The sequence below is a fragment of the Myxocyprinus asiaticus genome, chromosome 1, assembly GCF_019703515.2.
Source record: "Myxocyprinus asiaticus isolate MX2 ecotype Aquarium Trade chromosome 1, UBuf_Myxa_2, whole genome shotgun sequence".
Classification (NCBI taxonomy): Eukaryota; Metazoa; Chordata; class Actinopteri; order Cypriniformes; family Catostomidae; genus Myxocyprinus; species Myxocyprinus asiaticus.
The window spans coordinates 13,179,066-13,205,051 of NC_059344.1; the positions used below are offsets into that span (position 1 = coordinate 13,179,066).

Sequence of the window (25,986 nt, forward strand, 5' to 3'; positions counted from 1 at the left end):
GGAGATTTGCAGAAAGGGATTTTCAAAATAATGAAGGCCTCTGAAAACATACTGTAGTGTTTTTTTCTAACCCGAGCATACAGATTAATGGATTACAATTTCATGCTGAGATCAAAGCCTTTGGGTAATGATATACAGTTCATCAAGTAGTGAGCACCTCATCTATTCAGTTCAGCAAATGCAACTGACTATGTGTGAAGACATGGAGAATGGTGTTGTTCCAATAATCAATGCCCACTCACTAAGTGCAGTTTTGCATGTCATCACAACCACCTATTTGCCAGCAAAATATGCAGTTCACAGTTTTTTTTTTTTTTTTTTTTTTTGTCAAGAGAAAGTGTTACAAAGCACTGCTATACACAAATGAATTTACTTATCAATCAGTTATATATATGTGTCCTTGTATAAATGCACAATCTTGAAATTAATGTTATGAAATAAAGCATGATCTGAGTATGGAATTAATGTAGAAGGTAGTGCTATCTATTCACAAAAGAATACAATTCATAATGCAATGCAAGTACATGTTGCATTCTCAGCTTTGCAGTAAGACATTAGTGTCACTATTGTCATGGCAGAGCAACAGTTTGAAGAGAATCTAGACCAAGTTAGGTTAGTCAAATTGTTATCATGTATACAGCTTGCTACCTGAGTAATAACATGTGGTTTAATAGCACAGACATTTGAAGGAAACTTGTCCCCTTGAGCACAGAGGCTTGCTACTGCCACAACAATGCAAGAATGCACACTATCTACAACAGGACTGCACTTGCATTGATTGTATCAATTAATTTCACTAACGTATGTAAGAAGATTTTCAATAATGCATATGAATGAATTTCACTTATGTTTATATCGATATCTTAATTTAACTTGTGTTTGTAGGAGGCTTTTCAACAATTATGGCCTACACGGCTCCTCATAGCTATGCGTTGGCCAACCATTCCATCCATTCTTCCTTCCTTCCTTCCTTTCTTCTTTCCAAATACCTCAACTGAAATAAAGGGTGCTTTTCATTTCTTAAACTGCGCATCCTCATTTCCTTTCCTCTGCTTCCTTTCCTCGCTTCCTTGCTCCTAACCTCTTAGGAAATGGGAAAGGATGCAAGGACAGGAAACGAGGATGGAAAAATTGAAGCTAGATGGATTTGTAAAATGGAATGTCCTGCTCACTCACACGTCACTTCAAAGCACCGTCTCTGTGCAGCTGCATTACAGTGGAGAGACTGACATTGTGTTGTTGAAATTTGATTAATTGAAACAAGACAAAACATTTACCTATAAAGCAAATAACACATGTTTTTAGAGAATCATTAAAATAGTATACTTTGTCTTGGTCCAATGGTCTTTTTTACTTACAAAACTTCACTAAATATATATAAGCTTCACAAAATTTGCTGATCTCATCTTTTACTTTCTGAGTCTAGAATGCCGCTGCTAGATAAATCATGTATATATTTGTGAGCTTGCCAGATTTACAGCTTTGAAGTGTAAATAGGATGCTTTTCCATAGCTGCTTATGTTATGCATCATGTATGTGACAGTGTAAAAATATGAAGAAAACAAATTGCTCATGTAGTTGCAAATAATCATTTAGCACAGTGATTCCCAACCTGCGGGGCTATTTCCACAGATTCAAATTTTCTTTTGTTAAACCTATAAAAAAGAAATTATGATTTTTTAAATAAAAATATTAGGGCTGTCAAAAAGTTGAAAATATTATATTTGCATATACACTGTATATACAGTATATATACAGTATTTTTTTATTTTATTTTTTTACAGTGACAAAATGAAAGATATTGGTAAATGACATTCAGTAAAATATCGAGCCTGACCTCATGAAAATTACGCGACTATGGCAACATTTTGTAAAATTATATTATGTGGATTGTATCACGGCAGTTCTAAGGTAAAATGTACACTGAGTTAGTGTAGGGAGCTAAAAACAAATGAGATTTTTAAGGTTACTGCTCTACCTAGTTTTAAATCAACAAAACATAAATCTGAGGGCCTGGGTAGCTCAGCGAGTAAAGACGCTGACTACCACTCCTGGAGTTCACAAGTTCGAAACCCAGGGTGTGCTGAGTGACTCCAACCAGGTCTCCTAAGCAACCAAATTGGCCCGGTTGCTAGGGAGGGTAGAGTCACATGGGGTAACCTCCTCGTGGTCACTATAATGTGGTTTGCTCACGGTGGGGCGCGTGGTGACTTGTATGTGGAAGCCGTGGTGGATGTCGTGAAGCCTCCACACACGCTATGTCTCCGTTGTAATGTGCTCAACAAGCCATGTGATTAGATGTTTGGGTTGACAGTCTCAGATGCGGAGGCAACTGAGATTTGTTCTCCGCCACCTGGATTGAGGCGAATCACTATGCCACCATGAGTATTTAGAGTGCATTGGGAATTGGGCATTTCAAATTGGGGAGAAAAAGGGAGAGAAAAAAATAAAAAAAACTAAACCTAACCAATGAAAAATGAAATTGCTAAAGCAACCACACCATTTTGTGGTGCTTCTATGACACTTTAGACTAATGTTTCGACTTGCATGCTCTTCAGGACTCAAATCCCAGTCTTTTGCTTTGCAAGTGCAATGCGCTATCAGTTGAGCTACTGTGTAATTTCATCATACACAAACAGGCTTGTAAATGTAGTTGGTTATGTAACGCAAACGTTATGTTTTGCCTTACAAGTCATGTGCTATAGCAAAAGTGTTTTCAAGTCATAATATAGCACCGTGTGAGGAACAGGCCAAAAAATAAGTGCTCATGAACTGATAAACTGCCCTTTTACTCGTGTTACGTGTGAAATGGAATAAACATCATTGTTGTTTTAGCTCCTCTAGTGTTCATTTACTGTAACCAGGAAACTGGAAATGAGCCATGTAAAAATCTTTTAAAAATTAAAGTTTGCAAATATAGTAACATGATTCTATGAAAGAAACTAAACTAAAAAGAAAACATTTCTGGTTTGGTGTCACTGAAGAGCACTTGAGCCTTACTGAAGGGGCTGTGCGTGTAAGACAACAGGCAACAAGATAAGACAAAAAAGGTTGGAAAATACTGATTATAGGAATATTCCGGGTTCTGTACAAGTTAAGCTCAATCGACAGTATTTGTGGTATAATGTTGATTACCACAAAAAATATTATTTTGACTCACCCCTCCTTTTCTTTAAAAAAAGCAAACATCTTGGTTACAGCGAGGCACTTACAATGGAAGTGAATGGGGACCATTTTTAGCGGGTTTTAAAGCAGAAATGTGAAGCTTATAATTTTATAAAAGCACTTAAAAGGATTCTACTGTTCAAACGAATGTATTATTTGAGCTGTTGTTTAAATCATAATTTTTTAAAATCGTTTTACCTATTTTACAGTAGGGTTTTAGGATTTGTTGGCATTACATCATCATGGCAACGAGATTGTAAAATTGGATATAACTTTACACAGAAAATTGAAAAAAGTGATTTTATCACACTAAAATTATGTTAACACAAATATTGTTTACATCTTGCTTACTTTTGAAACAGTAAATATTTTAAAGTTTACAGATTGGCCCCATTAACTTCCAATGTAAGTGCCTCATTGTAATCCAGATTTTTTCTTGTTCTTTTTTTGTTTTTGTTTTTGTATTAAGAAAAGGAGTTTCAAGTAAAAAAATATTGTGGGGTTAACTTGAATTGAACTCAGAATATTCCTTTTCTGAAGCAACTTAGAGTCCAATTATTACACACACAGTACCCCTTGAGCAACCTGGGGCTATGTGCTTAAATCAAGAGCACAATGGTGATTGCTCACAGATTGTCCCTGGCTGGAATCATCTCGGTTATGTGAAGCGTAACCCTGGTTCCCTGAGTGGGAACAAGACACTGCATAGTCGATTTGGGACATGCCCTGAGTGTGTCAGGGCCGTGACTTGAACTCAGATCTCTGGCATGAGAGTCAAACTCTCAACCCTTAAGCCACTGGAGGATGGTGAACCTAATAGTAAAATGCAGAAAATATTTTAATAAAAGTTCAGGCAACAAAAACCCACAGCTGTAGCAAAAAACAGCAAAAGTAATCCTCAAAAAACAAAACCAGTCCAAAAAAGGGCATTCCCCAAATTTATTCAAAAAATACCAAAAATGTTAAAGCAAAAAACTCCAGAGGAGAAAGTCCATGAGAAATAAAACAGTGACGGGGATAATCCTATGGCAGAGTTAATCAAATGTCACAGAGATTAAGAGAACACTTACTCAGGCAACTGGCTTCAGGACAACTAAACACCAAGCAAAGAAACTAGAAGACAGAGTAACTTAAATACACGGGGCTGAATGAAACACATGTGAACATAATTACACTGATTACAAGTAGAGAAACTGGGTATGAGAGCACCAGGAGGATCTCTAGAGGCCAAAACACAACACAAAACTGACAGAGTGTCACATGGTCTGAATCCCTTATACAATCATGCCAATTTATTGGCTGATGGCGTTTAAGCGATTCCCCTAGGGAGCTACGTTATGGGCACCATAAAGGCGCTCGCTTTGCGCCATCGAGTCAGAGTTTCTGCATGAAGGCACAAGCCTATGCAGCTGCTAGAGAGTATGGCCAGTTTATGCACTGTCTTGTTCCTACTCAGGGAACCAGGGTTACGCTTCACGTAACCGAGACATTCCCTTTTGTAGGAACTCGAGATACGTAGTTGCATTGGGAACAATATACATTCATGCCATGCGAACAGTAGCTGCCAACTGTCTACGCCCATGTGGCAAGCATATAGAGGTGCACAAGCGAGCTAAAGCGTCTGGATAAAACAGGGAATTATGAGTTTATTCCTGTTCCAACAGAAATAACATGGGAAGCAGGGCATGCAAATCACTAACCATTTTAAACAACGCTAATGCCACCAGCAGGGCCATTTTAAGAGTCAGAAACTTATCAGCGACTGTTACCAAGGGCTCAAACGGAGCAACCGAGAGCACCTCCAAAACAACAGATAAATCCCATAAAGGAACGCGGACGGAACAAAAAGGTCTAAGCCTGCACACCCCGCACATAAAACGAGAGACAAGAGAATGTCTACCAACAGAGACTCCATTGATAAGTGCATGCTCAGCCGCTATAGTGGTAATATAGACTTTAATCGTTGCTGGGGCAACCCCAGCCCCAAAACACTCTTGCAAAAAAAATCCAGCACACAAATCCAGGCAGTGAACTGAATCTTCACCTCGCGCTGTACACCAAGAATCAAAAATACGCCACTAGAATGTATAAAGCTTCTTAGTTGATGGAGCTCTAGCATTCAGAATGGTATCAACCACAGCGGGGGATAACCCATCATTCAAAAGAGTGCCCCATTGATGGGTCATACCTATAACTTCCACAAGTCTGGCCGGGGGTGCCAAATGCAGCCTGAGATAACATGTCTGTTCTGACAGGAGAGAGACCAGAGTCGAAAACCATACTTGAGATGACCAAAACGGCGCCACTAACAGAAGCCGAACCCAATCCTCCCGATCCGTGCAGCTGACTGATCGGTGGAAACTCATAAAGACGCATTGTCGGCCACTGATGCACCAATGCATCGATGCCCAGCGGTGCTGGGGGTGAGAGGGAAAACCAGAGGGGACAGTGTGATGTCTCGCTCGAAGCGAACAGGTTCACTTCTGCTCTGCTGTACCTTCTCCAGATTTGTTCCATAATCTGAGGATGTAATGTCCACTTTCCAGGCATCAAGCCCTGTCTGGACAGGAGATCTGCCCCCAAATTCAACTGGCCTGGAACATGTATGGCTCATAGAGACCGCACATTGTCCTGTACCCACAGAAGAATACTTCATGCCAGCCTCAGTATGGCATGAGAACGCACTCCTCCCTGGCAGTGATATAGGACACTACCATCCTGTTGTCCAACTGGATAAGGACATGGCTGCCCTGAATCTCCGGGAGGAAATATTTTTAAGGCCAGCAGCACCGTGAACATCTCCAGACAGTTTATGTGCCAATATTGCTGCTGACCTGTCCAGACCCCGTAAGGCTGGATGACCCTCGTATACAGTGCCCCAACCTGTGGAGGAGGTTATAACTTTGTGGCGACACACCTGTCCCAATGGAATGCCTGACATCAGAAGGCAGGTCTGTTTCCATGGTAACAAAGTTTGGTAGCACCCACGCATCACTTTGAATAGACGGAATGCCTGCATCAGTGGTTGAAGTCCCTTTGTGGAGTTCATCCAGCACTAAAAAGGTCTCCCATGCAACATACCCAGGGGAATGACAGCGGAAGCCGCTATCATGAGCCCCAAAAGCCTGTGAAATGTTCTCGCTGGGAGAACGCGTCCCACACTGAACATCGCTAGACATCGGCAGAATGACAGAACGCGAGTTGGAGACAGACGTGTCTGCATCGCCCGCAAATCTAGCTCCACCCCTAGAAACAGAGTATGTTGCCTTGGCAACAGGACACTCTTGTCTAGGTTTACACACAGCCCTAGATTGCTCAGATGGCTGAGAAAGACATCTCAATGTTGGGCAGCCAAAGTCTCAGAGTGGGCTAACAACAACCAATCGTCGAGATAATTCAAGATGCAAATGCCCTGAAGCCTCAAGGGCATCAAAGCCAGCTGAAGGGGGAATCTCCTCTATTGCCCCTTTTTCTAAGAGAGAATGAATTTCCCGAATCAAAAACGGGGCTTCTTGAACAGAAACGTCTGTTGGAACGACCCCGTTAAACACCGGCAGAGTTTGCCTGAACTTAATTACATAACCATGCTTTATTGTTCAAAGTACTCAGTTTTCCTGGTATTTTGAACGGGGAAAACCTGGTAGGCCTTGATCAACAAGGATCAACAAGTAACTTTGCATGGCTTCGAGGGAAGAGTAGGCCTCGATTTCCATGTGGTTGCCGAAAAAGGAGAGAGATGGACAGCCAATGTCTCTTCCATCGCGGAGATTGAAGTATATCCATGGTCGGAAGCTCAACACACATTAGAAAACTCTGAGGCCGATTGATTCGTAATCCTGGTCGTATAAGGTTGATCCCAGGATTTCAAAATCTTGCGATGGAGGTCCGGGGAAAAAGGTAGTGGCCTACGCGGAATAGTTGCATGCTGGCCCGCTAAAAAACAGTCATCTAAGATCAATAAATGATCCTCTGACTGTGCTTCATCCAGCCAGTCCACGTGCAATTTTTCCACTGCACATGTAATAACCTCCAGCAATTCCACATAAGTTGCTGAAGGTCTGGAATCCGATGCCGCCATAGATATGGTGTCCTCATCCTCAGCGCCAAAGGAAACTGCAGTGCAGACCTCAGGGCTAGGATGCAAATGCCCACATGTAAACTCTACAGGAGCCAGGGAGAGTGACAGAGAGAACCGTAGGTCAGCCTGCTGCTCAACTCCCATCTCCTCTGTGTCCGCGCCGGCCTCCCACAAGTCAAATGGCCACGTGGCGCTGGCAGACACGCAGTCTGCACCAGCACGCTGCTTGACCGGATTTCCATAGGAGGCGAGCCTTTCACGGATCATATTGACGTTCATTATATTACACTGTGAGTAATCCGAACCCTCCAATGCGGCCTCCGCGTGGCGAAAACCCAGACAGGCAATACACATGTCGTGGGAATCGTCACCGACGATGAATTGTGTGCATGGAGGTAAGCACTTCCTAAATTCCATCCTGTGTTACCACTCAAAAGGGAGTATAATATTGATCCTCGCTTTGACGTGAGTCATTGGTACAACACGGGCCAGATTAGATTGTGCACTGAAGAACAGAAAATCTGACTCAATGGCGCAAAGCGAGCGCCTTTATGGAGCTCCCAAGGGGTGTCACCTAAGTGCCATCAGCCAATAAATTGGCATGATTGTATAAAGGCTTCAGACCATGTGACACTCAGGCATGTCCCAATGCGACTATGCAGCTCCAGTTCCTACGAAAGGGAACCTTCAATCTTTTCGTTATCAACCCCCAGTCACTATACCATAGAACACAGCTTTATTTCAACTAGTGCAGGAAAGTGTCATAGTGTGAACAAGTGGAAGAAAAAAAGTGCAGGTACTCTCCTTGCTAGTATTAAACTTATCAGGTAAATAAATGATATTGTGAGTTAAACTTGGGGTTTTACACAATACAGAAGGGTTGTTCAACTACTTTCTTGCAGGGGCCTGGTTATCCAGATGAAAACTCAACTGTGGCCAAACTTTTTTTCCGTATTTATCTTACCTAACACTTTTATAATAATTAACTTGTTAACTTGACAAACAAAACTGATAATAATATGTATTTATTTACATTAAAAGAGGTATTTAATTAACATTTTAAGGTCTGACTGTAAATTCCTTCTTTCTTCTGGCTGAAGAACAAACATGACCTCACACCCTCTACTAATAAACAGGCTTTGATTAACTATACTTTTAAAATTAAAACATACAATGTAGGGTTATTGTTTATGAAAACTGAGGAAGAGCATTTAGATCTGCTTAAGTCTGTATCTTTGACAATATCAACCCACATAAGAGAACAGTGGCAATCTAATGTAGAACTGTCTTTGTGCATAAAATAAATGTAGCCTAAAACTGAAAAAGTGCATTATGTCTGTTTTTCCTTTTTCTTTATTATCCTCCAAGTAAGGGCAAAATTAGCCTTCTTTGTTCTGCATATAATGAATTTGCACACAGGAGCCAGATACTTGTGTAGATAACCATTAGAAGCAGTGAACAAACTGATTTGATGATGTTTGGGATTGTGAACACTGCCACACATCTGTATGTAGAACCAAACACAATCAGGATATATCCATGTTTGCCGGTTCAGTGACATTTCACATTATCTTTTTTTCAGTGTATTTTCTTTGAAGGTTTGGTTTTCATCATCGATTTAGCTTTTGTAAAAAAGGTTGTGCATTTGAGCCGACATCACTTCTGTAACAGCTTTGATGTTTTTTTAAGCCTGTAGTTTTGACCCAGCAGCTAAGCAATTTGCAGTAACACTTTATAATAATGGTCCGTCATTAATAGGTAATTATGCAGGAATTAATGCAGGACAAATGAGTAGTACTACATTAACACTTTAGTTACTACTATTAACTAATATGGAAACATGATTAACCAATCATTAAGTAACAGCTTAACTCAGCAACTGATGACTGAGGTAGTTCACTGTTAGGTAATCAATAATTACTGAATTGTATCCGCCCAATTTGCATGAATACATTTGATTGAATAAGACGCGATAAAATTTGCTCACCTAAAAGTTGCTGGTTCTTGTTTTGGCAAAGTGTGTAACTATATAACCCAGACAAGCTTAAACACGCACACTCCTTTGGAACTGGACCACGGATCGCTTGATGACCACCGATGCTGTTGCATGTGTTGAGTGTTAAACTCACCGCTGAGTTTTGCACAGAGAGCGCTCGGATTTTATCAAAATAATTTGGAAGGTCAGATACTGTAAAAGTGATTGGCGGGCCGCATCAAATCACAGACTTACATTAAATAAAGACATTACATCGTACCGGGAGACTCTGAGAGGTGGTGGTATGCAAGAAAAACTGATGGTACGCTGTAGACTAAATTAGAAAAGTGCAGATACTGTGTACCGGTGAGTACCCGCCCATTTCTAGCACGGAGTGTGATTCATAATTGCTCTGCTCTCACTTGCTAGATGTATATACTGTATTCCCATCTTTTAATTAATATAACATGAGAATGGTGGCGTGTGGTGATTGTATAACTACTGTTGGCTCTGTGTTGTTTATGCAGGAGGCTGGAGGGGGTCGTCTTTGACTGTGGCTGTGAGATTCGATGGATTCAGCTCTGGCAGCAGCGAGGCGAGGCCGGTCTGCACACCCAGCAGCTCTACTGCAAGAATGGAGCATACAAAATTCGCCTGAGATCAATGAGCATTGCCTACTGTGGTAAGACATCTTGCATTATAAAGAATATAGCAGCAAGCCTATGCACAACTACTTATTGTTAAATAAGATTAGATTATTTTTAACATTATTCTACATCAATCGATGGATGGATGGATGGATGGATAGCAACTACCTAGAAACCTAGCAACCGCATAGCAACCTGCTAAAAAAACACCCAGAACACCTTAGCAACCACATAGCAATGCCCTGACAACTACCCACAACACTCTAAATCTATGGCAGAAAGTTTTGTACAGACATTCTTCAGAAATTGTAAAAATCTAATGAAAATAAAGTAAAACCAAGTAAAAATTAAATCAGGTTACCTTTTAATATTTGCTCTAAAATTCCATTTTACTTTCAGTGCTTTATCAAAAACTCATTCAGCTGCAAAGTAAGTTGAGTGTATTTTAGTTTTTATGGTATTTAATCAGCAGTCCAAGTACTTACTGCAGGTATGCTTAGAACGGTTTCACTTCAAGGGATAGTTCACCCAAAAATGAAAATTCTCTCATCATTTACTCACCCTCATGCCTTCCCAGATGTGTATGACTTTCTTCTGCTGAACACAATCAGTGACGCTCTGTCGGTCCTCACAATGCAAGTGAATGGTGACCGGAACTCAGAAGGTCCTAAAAGCACATAAAGGCAGCATAAAAAAAATATAATCCTTATGACTCAGTGGTTATATCCATGTCTTCAGAAGCGATATTATGGGTGAGAAATAGATCAATATTTAAGTCCTATTTTACTAATCTCCACCTTTGACCAGCCCCAACCAGTAAGTGGCTGAATGATAAAGTGAAAGTCACTTCCACAACAGAATGTGGAAGTGAATGTGAAAGTGTAGATTTACAGTAAAAAGGACTTAAATATTGGTCTGTTTCTCACCCACACCTATTATATATTTAACCTAATCTTTAATATAATATTTAACCACTGGAGTCTTATAGATTATATTTATGCTGCGTTTATGTCCTTTTTTGGGCCTTCTGAATTCTGGTCACCATTCACTTGCAGTGTGAGGACCTACAGAGCTGAAATATTCTACTAAAAATCTTCATTTGTGTTCAGCAGAAGAAAGAAAGTCATACACATCTGGGATGGCATGAGGGTGAGTAAATGATGAGAGAATTTTCATTTTTGGGTGAACTATCCCTTTAACATGCAAAATAATAGAGATCAAAATAACACTGTGTCACAAATGGTTAATGTTTTTTCAATGAACTTAATAATTTTCCCTGGGCAATAACAGTGAAAATGTTCAGTAGTATGCATGTGTGCACAAGTTGAATTTCAAAAATAAACGTCCCCTGAGAAATATTGACTGAATTTAAAGTTGTGTCAATTAGCCCCATTCTCTCCTATATGGATAAGAACCATTTAGAAACACCATAAATGTAATACAACATTGATGCATGTCTGGGCTCTGCATTCTTGGCAGAGGAGACCCTCAGTCTCCTCTCAGCTAACACACATGCACAAGTTGCTTTTAAGAAACTCTGATCATTAGATCCTTTTATGGTAACCATTTCCATAAAAATACTCCAGTTACAACAGATATTGTGGTTGTACTTTATAAGGTTACATTTGTTAACATTAGTAAAGCATTAGGTATCATGAACTAACAATGAAAAATATATTTCTTACAGTATTTATTCATTTTTGTTAATGTTAGTTAATAAAAATACAATTGTTCATTGTTAGTTCATGGTGCATTAACTAATGTTAACATATACATCTTTTGATTTACAACTTATATTAATAAATGCTGTAAAGGTATTGTTCAGTATTTGTTCATGTTAACTAATGTTTACAAATCTAACCTTATTTTAAACTGTGTAATCTTGGTATCTGTCACCACTGTCATTATATAAAGAAATAGAAATGACATCTGAAAGATTTCAACATGTGGAAACTATGATTACTAAAATATATTTTTCTAGAAGTGGTATCAGAGGATCAACTGACTAAATGGCCCATGTTTTGATGTAGACTTGCCAGATATCAGCGTTGCTCACAGTAACCTCACTGTGATGGAGGGCGGTAACGTGACGCTCAGCTGTAACGGTTCTGGTTCTCCGTTACCCGAGGTGGACTGGACCGTGAATGGCCTTAACTCCATCAACACGCACCAGGTGAGCACAATTTATCACGCACAAAATGCAACCTATTTATTTTAAACCTAAGCGTAATGTTTTGTGTGTCTGGTTTGCCCTCCAGTCGAATGTCTACTGGCCTAACATTCACTCCATCAACCTGACTCTTGTCAACGTGAGCCGGGATGACAACGGATTTGTTCTGACCTGCATCTCTGAGAATGTGGTGGGGATGACCAATGTGTCTCTTCAACTGGCTGTACTATGTACGTTGATCTTATCTTTTGATTGTCTCATATTTAGTGGTGCTTACCAGTGTTGATTGAAACTGAACATGATTTTCACCTGGCAGATGATAAAACGTGTGAAAAATACCCCTTAGACTTACATTGAGGGTGGGACCTAAGCCGTCATAGAGGGGGGTGGGATCAGAATATTCTTCAGGAAATGTAAAAATCTAGTTTCTATTAGCACGTTTTCATATCTGGGCCTTTTTGTTAAGGCAAAGCGGAACAGAAAGCAAAAATTAAATCAGGTTAACTTTAAAGGAATAGTTCACCCAAAAATGAAAATTCTCTCATCATTTACTCACCCTCATGCCATCCCAGCTGTGTATGACTTTCTTTCTTCATCAGAACACAAACAAAGATTTTTAGAAGAATATCTCAGCTCAGTAGCTCCATACAATGCAAGTGAATGGTGATCAGACCTTTGTAGCTCCAAAAAGCACATAAAAGAAACATAGAAGTAATCCATAAGACCCCATTGGTTAAATCTAGTATATCTCCAGAAGCGATATAATAGGTGTGGGTAAGAAACAGATCAAAATTTAAGTCAATTTTTAACTCTAAATCTCCATTTTCACATTTACATCTGAAAGTTCCACGTGCCTGTTTAGTTTCACTTTCACATCTGAAAGTGAAATAAAGTAGAGATTTAGGGTATACAATGACTTTACTATTGTTATGTTTCTCACCCACACCTATTAAATCATTTCTGAAGAAATGGATTTAAACATTGGAGTTTTGTGGATTACTTTTATGATGCCTTTATGTGATTTTTGGAGCTACAAAGTTCTGGCCACCATTCACTTGCATTGTATGGACCTACAGAGCTGAGATACTCTTCTAAAAATCTTCTTTTGTGTTCCGCTGAAGAAAGAAAGTCACACATCTGGGACAGCATGAGGGTGAGTAAATCATAAGAGAATTTTCATTTTTGGGTAAACTATCCCTTTAAGTCTTAAAACACACTAAAGCTCATTTAACTACTACCTAGTAAGTTGAGTGTATTTTAGTTTTTATTTAATTTAATCAGCAGTCCTATAACTACTTACTGCAGGTGTGTTAAAACTGTTTCACTTTACATACAAAACAAAAGATCAAAATAACATTGTGACGCAAGTCAATTTAGTTGAACAATTTAAACATGGACCACAAATTCTAATTCAGAAGTAATGGTAAAAATGCTGGACCCTAACCCTAACACTAACTGGAATTTTATGGTGCAAACTTTAACACAGATAACACAGTATTCTCTAAAGAAAAAAAATAAGAAAAATATATTATATGGACACATTTAAAATAGAACAAAGTACTAAATGAACTGATAAGCTAATTAACAGCTATGCACCTGTGAGCCGTTATTCTAATCAGAGGTTGTGTGTGTTCAAAGAAGTGTTAGGTTGTGAGTAAACATTAAAATAGACCTTTTATCTCACATATAAGTGGGTTAACACAGGTATGTGAATTAGCCGGAGGCAAAATTGTATCTGCAACTTTCTGCTTTAATGGGAGTGAAGAATGTTTCTCACTGATGATGTGAATGTTCCAGGACCCAGATATGATCTGACACTCAGGCATCATTATGTTCATTAAACAGGGCATGATTTAAGACAGTGGGTTGATGAAAATCATTACATTTTATCACTGACTAATGACTTTGAATTTAAAGTGAAATGACATCAGCAAGATATACTGGCACTGAGCGGAAATTGGCCAAGTTTGGTTTTTATAACATCAAAATCATTTACTCACCCTCATGCCATCCCAGATGTGTATGACTTCCTTTCTTCAGCTGAATGCAATCAAAGATTTTTAGATGAATATTTCAGCTCTGTAGGTCCAAATGGATTACTCTTATGCTGCCTTCATGTGGTTTTGGAGCTTCAAAATTTTGGTACCCATTCACTTGCATTATATGGACCTAGAGAGCTGAGACATTTATAAATGATTTACACAGAAATTAATTCTGCTTGTGTTTCATGAATAAGGCCCAGACAGTTTTCACTAAGGTTTCCCGATTATTACCCCTGTTTGCCATAGAAATCAAATTTAAGGGGCAATACTCCATGGACTTGATTTTCATGGGCATATTTTTGTTTTTCTAACCAAATAAAAACACACAGCATCACAGCATGCTGTCTATTAATGTCAAATACTTCACACATATACAAAACTTAATAGGCCTAGACTAGAATATAATGAAATACAGTACTGTATATCAAAGGTTGGACAATATTTTGCCCATATTTTTAATATTTAGGCCATTTCTTTTTCTTCCAAGTTATCATTTTTGCACTGAATTCTGGTTAATTTCTCATGAGGGGCAATGTCAACACAGCTAAAAACGGCAAAATAAATTAGATGTTAGATGAATTAATAATGTTAATAACGAGTGCACTAGTTGGATTTTAGTATTCTGATCCAAAGCCCTGCATATGGGATGCACATCCCTCCCTTTCTCTTTGTCTCTCCTGAGGAGTTTACAGCAGGACTTTCTAAATGACAGGCCTCACGCAGTAGTAAGAGCAGACAACCCGAGAGGAATGGTGCTGCTGCATGCTGATTCTAAAACACATGTCATCTGTATAGGTGGGATGTGTGCCGAGCTGCGCTACGGGAGGAATCTTTCTCTCGTCTTTTCTCATCAGTCTGCAAAGTGCAAATCACTTCTGTGAAAGAGGGCAGCTGACAACAATGATGTGTTCCTGTTTGAATGACAAACATGCAGTGTCGGATGAGGCACTCACCCAAGTTATATACAGTCTGTGACAGCATGCATATGAGCTGTCCCTCTGTCAATTTGTGATGTGTCCAACTTTTCAAAGGCAAACTAATTTAGGAACATATAGTGGTATATACAGTTGTGCTCAAAAGTTTGCATACCCTTGGAGAATTGGTAATATGTGTACCATTTTTAAAGAAAACATGAGTGAGCAGGCAAAACACATTTCTTTTATTTCTTATGGGATTCATATTCAACTGTAGGTTATAACAGAATGGCGCAATCATAAAACAAAGAAAAAAATGAAATGACCCCTGTTCAAAAGTCTGCATACCCTTAGTTCTTAATGCTGTGTATTGCCCCCTTTAGCATCAATGACAGCATGCAGTCTTTTGTAATAGTTGTCTATGAGGCCCCAAATTCTTGCAGGTGGTATAGCTGTCCATTCGTCTTGGCAAAATGCCTCCAGGTCATGCAAAGTCTTTGGTCATCTTGCATGAACCGCACGTTTGAGATCTCCCCAGAGTGGCTCGATGATATTAAGGTCAGGAGACTGTGATGGCCACTCCAGAACCTTCACCTTTTTCTGCTGTAACCACTGGAGGGTCAACTTGGCCTTGTGCTTAGGGTCATTGTCATGCTGGAAAGTCCAAGAGCGTCCCATGCGCAGCTTTCGTGCAGAAGAATGCAAATTGTCTGGCAGTATTTTCTGATAACATGCTGCATTCATCTTGTTATCAATTTTCACAAGATTCCCCATGCCTTTAGAGCTCACACACCCCCAAAACATCAGTGAGCCACCACCATGCTTCACAGTGGGGATGGTATTCTTTTCACTATAGGCCTTGTCGTCCCCTCTCCAAACATAGCGCTTATGGTTGTGAACATAAAGCTCTATTTTGGTCTTGTCACTCCAAATTACAGTGTGCCAGAAGCTGTGAGGCATGTCAAGGTGTTGTCGGGCATATTGTAACCGGGCTTTTTTTTTGGCATTGCCGCAGTAAAGGCTTCTTTCTGGCAACTCGACCATGCAGCTCATTTTTGTTCAAGTATCATCGTATTGTGCTCCTTGAAACAACCACACCGTCTTTTTCCAGAGCAGCCTGTATTTCTCCTGAGGTTACCTGTGGGTTTTTCTTTGTATCCCGAACAATTCTTCTGGCAGTTGTGGCCATCTTTCTTGGTCTACCTGATCTTGGCTTGGTATCAAGAGATCCACTTCTTAATAAGTGATTGAACAGTACTGATTGTCATTTTCAAGGCTTTGGATATCTTTATATCCTTTTCCATCTTTATAAAGTTCCATTACCTTGTTACGCAGGTCTTTTGACAGTTCTTTTCTGCTCCCCATGGCTCAGTATCTAGCCTGCTCAGTGCATCCACGTGAGAGCTAACAAACTCATTGACTATTTATACACAGACACTAATTGCAATTTAAAAAGCCACAGGTGTGGGAAATTAACCTTTAATTGCCATTTAAACCTGTGTGTGTCACCTTGTGTGTCTGTAACAAGGCCAAACATTCAAGGGTATGTAAACTTTCGATCAGGGCCATTTGGGTGATTTTTGTTATCATTATGATTTAGAAAGGAGCCAAACAGCTATGTGATAATAAATGGCTTCATATGATCACTATCCTTAAATAAAAGATGATCAGTGCATGATCAGTCATATTTTCAAAATCAATGCCAAAATTTCACAGTGTCTGCCAGGGTATGCAAACTTTTGAGCACAACTGTGTGAGTTGAGCTGTGGTGCAACATTATTGCATGTGCCCATGACACATTTAGAGCTTTACCTTTCATGGGGACACAGGTTCAAGTCTAGCCTGCATTGTGTATTGAAGAAAATCGACTGGAATTGCATTAAAAAATAATTTTCAGTCCACAGCCCAAACATAGAAGGCCAATGAACCAATACTGTCTAATAAAATGTAAAAGGCCTTAAAATATAAAGATGACCATTTCATTGTAGATTGAGTGACTTGTTTTTAGTTTTGCCTTGCTGCAAATTACCATGGGTGAGAATTCACTGCTGACAAAAAGTGCTGTCAGCCAGTCTGTGTTTTATCTGTTAAGTGAAGCCTTGTATAAACCCATTCTTTCTTTCCTCACATCAGTTCCACCGGTAATCCTGAAGCTGGATGAGCCGGAACGCCGCCACCACACCTGCATCGAGTTCACTGTGAGGGGCTTCCCCCATCCCACACTCCGCTGGTTCCACAAGGACCATGAGATCCTGCAGAGCGAGTATATACGCACGGAGATGGATTATTACCAAGATTACTTGGAAGGCTGCTTGACTTTTGAGAACCCAACGCATTATGACAATGGAAATTACACCCTTGTAGCCACTAACCCTCTGGGGTCAGTCACAAAAACCGTCCATGGATATTTCCTCGAGCCACCTTTAATTGAAGATGATGGTAAGCCTACTTACTATTATTATAATATATACTATATAATTACTCTTGCATCATGTGGTAATGATGTTGCTTTGTCTGTTAAGCTCTGGATAGATATTTATTGATTTTCTTATGCGAGACTGCTTGGTTGCGATTGGGTGATTTTAGACAAAAAGAAAAAGATAGTCAAACTTGCCTCTCTTGAAATTATATGTGTTATATATGAATAAATAAAGTTTTATATATATATATATATATATATATATATATATATATATATATATATATATATATATATATATATACTGTATATGTATGTATGTATGTATGTATGTATATAGCAATGTCCCGATACTGGTATTGGAATCGGGTCCGATACTGCGCTCAAGTATTTTATTACTCATAAAAATGGTCAGATGCCTAAAACTGATACCATCATCATTACGTAAAAATTCAGCACACAAATTAAAATCATGTTATGTCCTAGAGCAGGGATGGGCAACTGGCTGCCATCTGACAAGACTGAGGATTGATTTTAGTTAATTGACTATGATGTTATTACAAGTATTGACCAGAAGAGGCCGCTTTTTCTTGGCAGACCTACTGATCACAGTAGGATTCTAGCATGCATGCACTTGTTCATTATTAATAAGGTAAATTGAGCAAAGTACCATTAGTGTGCGCTAACATACATGTACACAGGGGAAATCCTTGCCTTTTGTTTGCTAATATGAAATCAGTCATTAAAGATTTAAATTTGATTCAGCATTACACCACTGATCAACTGATCAAAGAGACATACAGTACAGTATGAGAGATATGTACACTGGTGCTGCCAGAGCTGCTCTCCTCGCAGATAAAATACATCGGGATCAAAAAATTTTACGAAATCTGTGACAGTGCGAGAATCACCAAAGACATCTAACGTTACTTCACTCGTTCTTACGTAAAACAAAAAAGCTGTTGCCAGAGGGAGAAACTTTTAAAAAATGCGCCATTGAGATGCCTGTCTGATTGTTGAAAAGTCTTGCGAATAGTCAGAATGTTTCTCTGACGCACAGGACTTTTCGGTCTGTGCGTGTTTGTTACGGGACTGGTGTGGTGCTGAAATGTTTTGTAGTAATGCACTGAAATGTTATGTTCTTGTATCCAGTATTGTTATTAATGATAATTGGATTTTGGCAAAAAATATTTAGATTTTAACTAATACCTAATAAGCTGTTAATGAGGTGGGGTTGAAAATGATGATAATACGATCCTTGTCTGTTCATTTGTGTATCTGTGTGTTGCAAATGTACAGAAAATGCAAATGAGAAAAGTTTTAAGTATATTGCTTGCCAATTGAACATTAATTTGTACATTTGAACTGCGTGTTTTAGTAAATGTGCAAATTATTCAAAAATAATTATGTTAGTTTTTATAAATATTATTAAATAAAAAATGTTATATAGTTAACAAAATCTTTAAAAGCACATTGCATTAGTCGTGAATAGCTTACTCACAATAATGAGGAAATTGAGTGAACAGTTTCACTGTGTGAGAGTGTGGTTTTGTAATCCGGCCCCATGATAGAAAGGAGAACAAATTTTGGCCCTCGCCACCTTCAAAGTTGCCCTTCCCTGTCCTAGAGTAATTATTAACAGCAAAGGCTGCGATTTAATGAGATAAATATATAGTTGGCATGTGCTGCATGCTTCAAATGTCAGCGCTCATAGAGCTCCTTGGCTCATACACGGAAAACACCATCATGAGCATCGCACACTATGTTTGTAGCAGATGTCAGCGAGCAGAGCGCTTATTCACTTTGTAGCATGAGGCACATACAGACTATATATTTATTTAATTAAATAGCAGCCTTTTGAAGTTTAATATTCCCATTGGGTCGTGTAGCAACCTGGTTTTCTGGAAGTGAGAAGCTACTGTCAAAACAACACAGAAACACTTCAAAATAAAAGCTTCTGCACTGCAAATGTGCTTGTAGGCTAGTGATAGGCTTATGTTCAATAATATGTAAATAAAACCATATACTGACTTCTAAAGCCATTTTTTGTGTCTTCATTTGTGGGCTTTTCTCAGCAATTCATTTGATTTATCAGTGCATCACATTTATATTGATTAAATGTTTTAATCAATTCACAGCGATCATATAAATACAACAAATTATATATAAATATATACTGTTTTATACAGTATATAACCTGTTATACTGTTTACACTATAATGCGTATTATATAGAAATATACAGTACTGTGCAAAACTCTTAGGCACATGAGATTTTTCACAAAAGCTTTTGTCTTAAGATGGTTATTTATATCTTCAGCTTTAGTGTGTCAGTAGGAAATATAAATGTTAGACTTCCAAACATTACTTTTGCAAATAGAAAAGATTAGAATAGAAGAACAGGGAGCCCTGCAACAGATGTCATGGCCCCCACAGAGCCCCTCACTGAACATCGTGTCAGTCTGAGATTACATAAAGAGACAGAAGCAATTGAGACAGCCTAAATAGATAAAAGAACTGTGGCGAATTCTCCAAGAAGCTTGGAACATCCTATCTGCCAACAACCAGATGTTTTAAAGGCAAAGGTGGTCACACCGAATATTGATTTAGCTTTTTTATGTTTACTGGACTTTGTATTCATTAAGTGATAAATGAAAACGATTTATGTCATTATTTTTGAACAAATCCTCACTATGCAACATTTTTCTCAAGTGCCTAAAACTTTTGCACAGTACTGTATACTAAAGTATATATACTGTATATATTAAATGTATTTGCAAAGTTTGGTTCTGTTATTGTTCCATTGTTAATCTTACCTTTTTTTCTTCTCCTTGTGCGCTGCCGTTCCTTTAGGCATGATTGAGTACAGTAAGTACCTCTCTATTTTTGACACTAAAGTACAGACAGACAAAACATTTCTCACAGTTATCTTATGTCATTGTTCTGGCTTTGTTCAAAACATTTTATTTTGTTTTATTTTTTTTTATTCTAGCCTCAAATACAACATCTATAATATCTAGAAAATAAAGAGAACATTGAAGGATTTGATCTGAAAATATCATCTTTTAAGCAGAATATCATACAGAATTATTCACTTGAATCAAGAGCATGCACTATGTAACCTTGCACAATCCTACACTTAAAACTTCCTTATTGTCCTGTCTCTGTAAAAGAGGACAACCCCAACCACAGTTTACAGCAATTCAGTGGGAAGAGTAGCTTTTGTGCATTTCAAAACATTAGTACACAAGCTCTTTGTGGATGGAGCACAGAGAGTTCAGGATGGTGTAATTGTTTTTTTTTTGAGTCCTGAGAAGGATGACTCGTGCTTTGGGTGCATGATAGAGCAATATGTGAGCCCTGCTGCACCTTAACCATTATGGTTCAATGAAGTGGCTGGCAATTCCTCTCTGACACCTACACAGGTTCAGACCTCTGAACCCATAAAAGCCCTCCCCCTCTAAACCAACAACTCTCAAGACATGATGAAGTTTGAGAAAGTGTAGTTTATGAAACAAAGTGAGAAAACACTAAACTAAACCCATAACCTAACATAACCAAACTCGACTAGACTTGAGTCAATGCATGACTTGACTTGACTTCAAATATGATTTACATACCGGAGCACATTCTGTTCCAAAATCTGTTAAACTGCCTACATTAAGGCAATGCAAAGGCTGTTCCAAAAAGTTTCTAATAATCCTTCTTTTGACCAGATTCAACACTACTGGATGTTACTATTTTTTATTTAATTTTTTTATTTTTTTAAATATTAGGCACTATACAGTGTATATTGTGCAGTATTGAGAAAGTAGTAAGCTACAGTAGGATTCCATTTCACAACCAAACATCACAAAAATTCCCTTATTCTTCCTCCTGAAAACATACATTTATACCAGTGGCATAGCCATGGGTGTGCCAGGGTGTGCAACTGCTACCCAAAATATAAGCTTGCACACCTAAATGAAATGACAGATTTTTTGATTCTTTATAGTATGTATGAGTGTAAAATGCATTATTATTATGCTGAAACTTCAATGCATCGATTATAAAATGTAATAACCAATTGTAATGGCTTTATACCATGGGTCTGTTGAATGCTTGATTCTGATTGGTTGACGGACATTCTAAGGTGTGTAATTATTTTTTCAAGTAAACACACAGCTATGAAGTACTTCCAGGTCTTGACCGCATAGCGGTTCCATATCACTTCGCCAAATTAATTCAGTTATTTCATAGAGCCCTATGGGCTACCACAACAAAATAACCAATTAAAACAAACACACTGGTTATGTACATCAGATAAGAATGACAAACAATGTTTATAATATCCTAAATTTATTTCAGTTTCGACTGAAAAGCGTCCTTGGTCTCCCTCTCTTTCTCTCTCGTCTCACCCACACGCACACACACACACACACACACACACACACACACACACACACACATAAATACAAACATGCACACACAAACACATGGGCACACACACACACACATGCGCGCACTACCTTGTTACTCCAATGCCGAAAAGCAGCGCATCCTCCATTGCTAGTTCTAAAGTGACATTTTTGAACTAGCAACGAAGGCTTGAGCTGTATCAAAGCTAGATACACTTGATCAATACAACAGTTTCAATATTATCTGAAATATCTATGGGGAACACCCTCATGCTCCCCCTCCCCTTCTCTTAAGCTCGAACACACATGGACACACATACATTATACGCATAAGGCTCACACTTACTCGCGAGCAAAAAACAGAGCAGTCATGTCAGCGCACACTTGCATCTCAATGGGGTTGAAAACAGTTGTTAAGGTTTACATCGGAGAAGCTATGAAAAATGGCGACACTTGCTGCTGCTGAGAAGTCCATAAACGTACATCTTGCCGATTTTGAAGCAATGTTACTTCTGATAGTATAAGCGGAATAATTGACTCCGGCCCGTTGAATTGTTGAAAAATAATGCACACCCAAGGTGTAAGGATTACCACCTCAGGTGTGCATTATTTTTCAATAATTCAACGGTCCATCATCAATTATTCCTGACATAATAATACCCCATGTCTCAGATTGCACATGCACTCAACAAAAGATGCCGGGCGCATGACTGAGGAAACAAGCGCACACTTTAAATTAAGAAAGTTTATGCTGCTGAGTTCAGATTTATGCCTCATTATTCATAATGACATGTCCATACAAGCAAAATAAGTTAATTGTTGTTCTTTTCATCCCCAGTTACGATATATTATGCATATTGTGGAATATTTGGAGAATACGCTTGAAAATGTAGGCTATACTGTCCTGCGTTTTTACTGCATTTTATTGGTTCAGTAAATGTTCCCCTGATGATATGCAAATCTATTATGCATAGTCAGCAATCTACTTACCGTCTGTTTGTATCATGCCAGATATGGTATTATCCTTTATATTTATATAACAATATTATTTTTCTTTTTTAATTATGCACCAAACCTCCCTGTACTCTGTAAATACAAATAATGTTCAAAAAAGGTTTTGAATCTTCTTACAGTTGTGCATTCTTCTGTTCAACACAATGCATTACTGATTTATTTCTTATCCACAATTAAACAAATTAATGTAAATAAAAACTAGTATATTTTTACAAGTGACAAATTATTAAGCCTCAAATTTTGATATATTAACAGGGCTACTTACTCCATTGATTTTTTATTTTTTTAAGTCATTTGAACAACACAGAGCTTTAAAAAAAAATACCCCAAAAGAAATTGACGCTATGGTGGTTAATGGTCATTTAATTATATTTCACTTAATTATGCTTTAGTTCTTGCATACCCAGTTTTCTCTTGGCACAACCAAAGTCTTGTTTCTGGCTACACCACTGAATTATACCAAAGGTTTCATGCAGTACCATCAATTAAGTTGAAAACTGAATTGAAATTTTAAAGAACTAAACAAGGTTAGCAAACACAAAAATGAAAACATATTTTGGCCTCCCCAACTGTGGAATGTCTTTTCTATTTCCTGTAGCTACAGCACCTGGAGATGAGGTGAAGAGGCCTGAAGAAGATTCATTTGGAGTAAGAATTCCTTATGTTGAAGTTGAAGTCAGAATCTGTTTGTCATAAAATTTAAAACAAATGTAGTTGTGTCCTTGTATGCATTACTGTTTCTTCCTGTAGATGTCGATTGCTGTGGGTCTGGCTGGTTTTGGTTGTGTCTTCCTCATCATGATTTTCATCCTCATCAACAAATACAGCAGGCGCAACAAATTTGGGATAAAAGGTAAGTGAAAAAAAAAGATTATCTGACATTTTTCTTCTGCTCAAATTTTTAAATGATGAATTCCCAGTGGAAAAGCACAAATATCAAAAATATGAATTTTTTTACTCTTTTGTGAAGTAGAGGCTCCATTAAACACAATGAATTTTCTAAGTATTTCAGCTGTCAATCATCCTGAGGGACTCTGTAACTAAATATGAGCTCACAGATTTGGTTTTGGGCTATGTTTAGAGCATGCTTTTAAACAGTGGTCTGGCACATCGAGAGTCAGATAGGGTTTGTGCTGTATGGTTTTCTGTGAATAGGATTTGAGTTGAATGCATCTTCCAGTCTCAGATCTTGGGGAGGCAGTTAGCGGAAATGTCTGAGAGTAATTTTTTAGTTAGCCTGACTTCTGATAAATCATAGCTTATACCACAGTAGTATAGTTTATGCAATTGTGGAGCAAGTGTGTGCAGAGTTCCTTTTTGATTCAAACCAACATTTGTAGTAGGGGTGGGCAGTGTGACCAAAATACATACTGTATTAAGGCATTTATTTGTATATTTTTTTTTTTTATCATAATAAAATAAATAAAATAATATAGGTCTTTTGGCTGGATAATCAAGGAAAAATTTGACAATTCCTATTGTTTGATAATCCAGTGATTCACAAATGAAAGGTACAGTAGGTAGTCAACCAGAATTATCCCTACTGCCACACGCAGTATAGCCGCATTAACACTGTGAATTCTCACACATGAGACTCGTTCGCAAAATCACAGACAGGGGCAGCAAAGCAACACTTTTTGCTGTTTTTTCACTAACAGCTGTGAATTCAGATCTAACATGGTACATTATATTAACAAAATTACACATTTCAATGTATATACTGCCATACTGGACAGTCCTTGTTAACATTTATTCATTTAGCTAATGCTTTTATACAAACGACTTTTAAATAGGGTGAACATGGGCAAAGTGGGAGACTTTTGGAAATTAAAATTTTTCCTGGCACTTTTAAAGCTACACAATGTAACTTTTGGCCCTCTAGCAGTTGAAGCATAAAACTACAAGATACTTGCGGAAGAACACTTTACGTCAGTTGTGATTCGGCACTGATCTTCTGCGCAGATTAATCTCGTGGTTTGAAGACACGTTGATTACCTGCAGGGCAGAGTCATGACAAGCTGTTTTCATGTTGATATTATGTTATTTGCTTAAACATTTATAACCCATATATTACTTACTTTGAGGAAGATAAACAACACTCTTAATTATATTTTAATATGATTATTAAAGTGTTTTATCCACTACACTATACACATTAGTGTTTTTATTGTACTACTCATCTCAATTTAAGAGGTGAAACTTTTAAAATGGCTTATATGAGTTAAACTGAAGATACTATATTTTTATATTACAATCTACAGCCTCAGTGGAAAATGCAAGTGAACTGTAATAGACCTTATTCACGCTAGTGTCATCTTTGATTTTTAATGGGAATGACAACGAGACTGTGCGGGATAGATTACCATCTCTTCAATGGCACGAACGGTTTAAAGCTGTATAAAGCGCCTAGATCACTCCTGATTTTCCACAACTCATGTTGTCTGGAGTTCTTTGTATACTGAATGTTCTTGGATAGATATTTCATCAATGTTTTGTCCGCGAAATTATCCAAAAACACTTTAAACTGCAGTAAAACCCATTAAAGAGACTGTAAGTCTATCCCTCGCAGCCTCGTTTTCATTCCCATCAAAAATCAAAGATGGCGCCGGTGTGAATAAGGTCTATACTACAACAGTAGATCTATGCACTGAAAACAATAGGACTGTAATATAAAAAATGCAAAATGAGGAATATTAATTGGTTTATGGTACACTTCAAAGAAAACTGTAAAATTAACGGTAAAACAAACTGGCAGCTGTGGTTGCCAGAAATTTATCGTAAATAAAACGGTGACCACTATAATTTTATTAAATTATATAAACTTGATACAGTGGAACTGAATTAATCTGCTTTTCACTATAAAATATATTGTTAATCACTGCAGTGAAAACAGAACAGAAGGGCATATGATGACATGCAATTCATCAAGAGAGGCCCTTCCAGGAGCAATGACCAATACACATGTAGAGTGTCTACATCACATCAAATATAACATAGAACACCCTAAAGTACATAACTGATATTAAAAATAAGAAGAAATATTAGTATTGCTGTAAAATGTTATTGTAACGATGTTGGCTGCTGACAATGATGACAATGACGAAGATGACGTGAAGATGAAGAACCCAAGTGCAGTTTATTTCCAAAGTGAGAATCAATAGCCCTG

At 38.1% G+C, this 25,986-nt stretch overlaps 1 protein-coding gene across 1 annotated transcript in view; it reads left to right on the forward strand.

Annotated features, from left to right (window-relative positions):
• Positions 1 to 25,986, forward strand: part of LOC127444804 (NT-3 growth factor receptor-like) — a 214,359-nt gene that overhangs the window by 111,692 nt on the left and 76,681 nt on the right. The window contains exons 5-11 of the mRNA XM_051704347.1: positions 9,746 to 9,900; positions 11,896 to 12,038; positions 12,124 to 12,265; positions 17,125 to 17,430; positions 20,263 to 20,277; positions 23,419 to 23,468; positions 23,571 to 23,673. Coding sequence (XP_051560307.1) covers positions 9,746 to 9,900; positions 11,896 to 12,038; positions 12,124 to 12,265; positions 17,125 to 17,430; positions 20,263 to 20,277; positions 23,419 to 23,468; positions 23,571 to 23,673 — 914 coding nt within the window. The remainder of the gene's footprint in view (positions 1 to 9,745; positions 9,901 to 11,895; positions 12,039 to 12,123; positions 12,266 to 17,124; positions 17,431 to 20,262; positions 20,278 to 23,418; positions 23,469 to 23,570; positions 23,674 to 25,986) is intronic.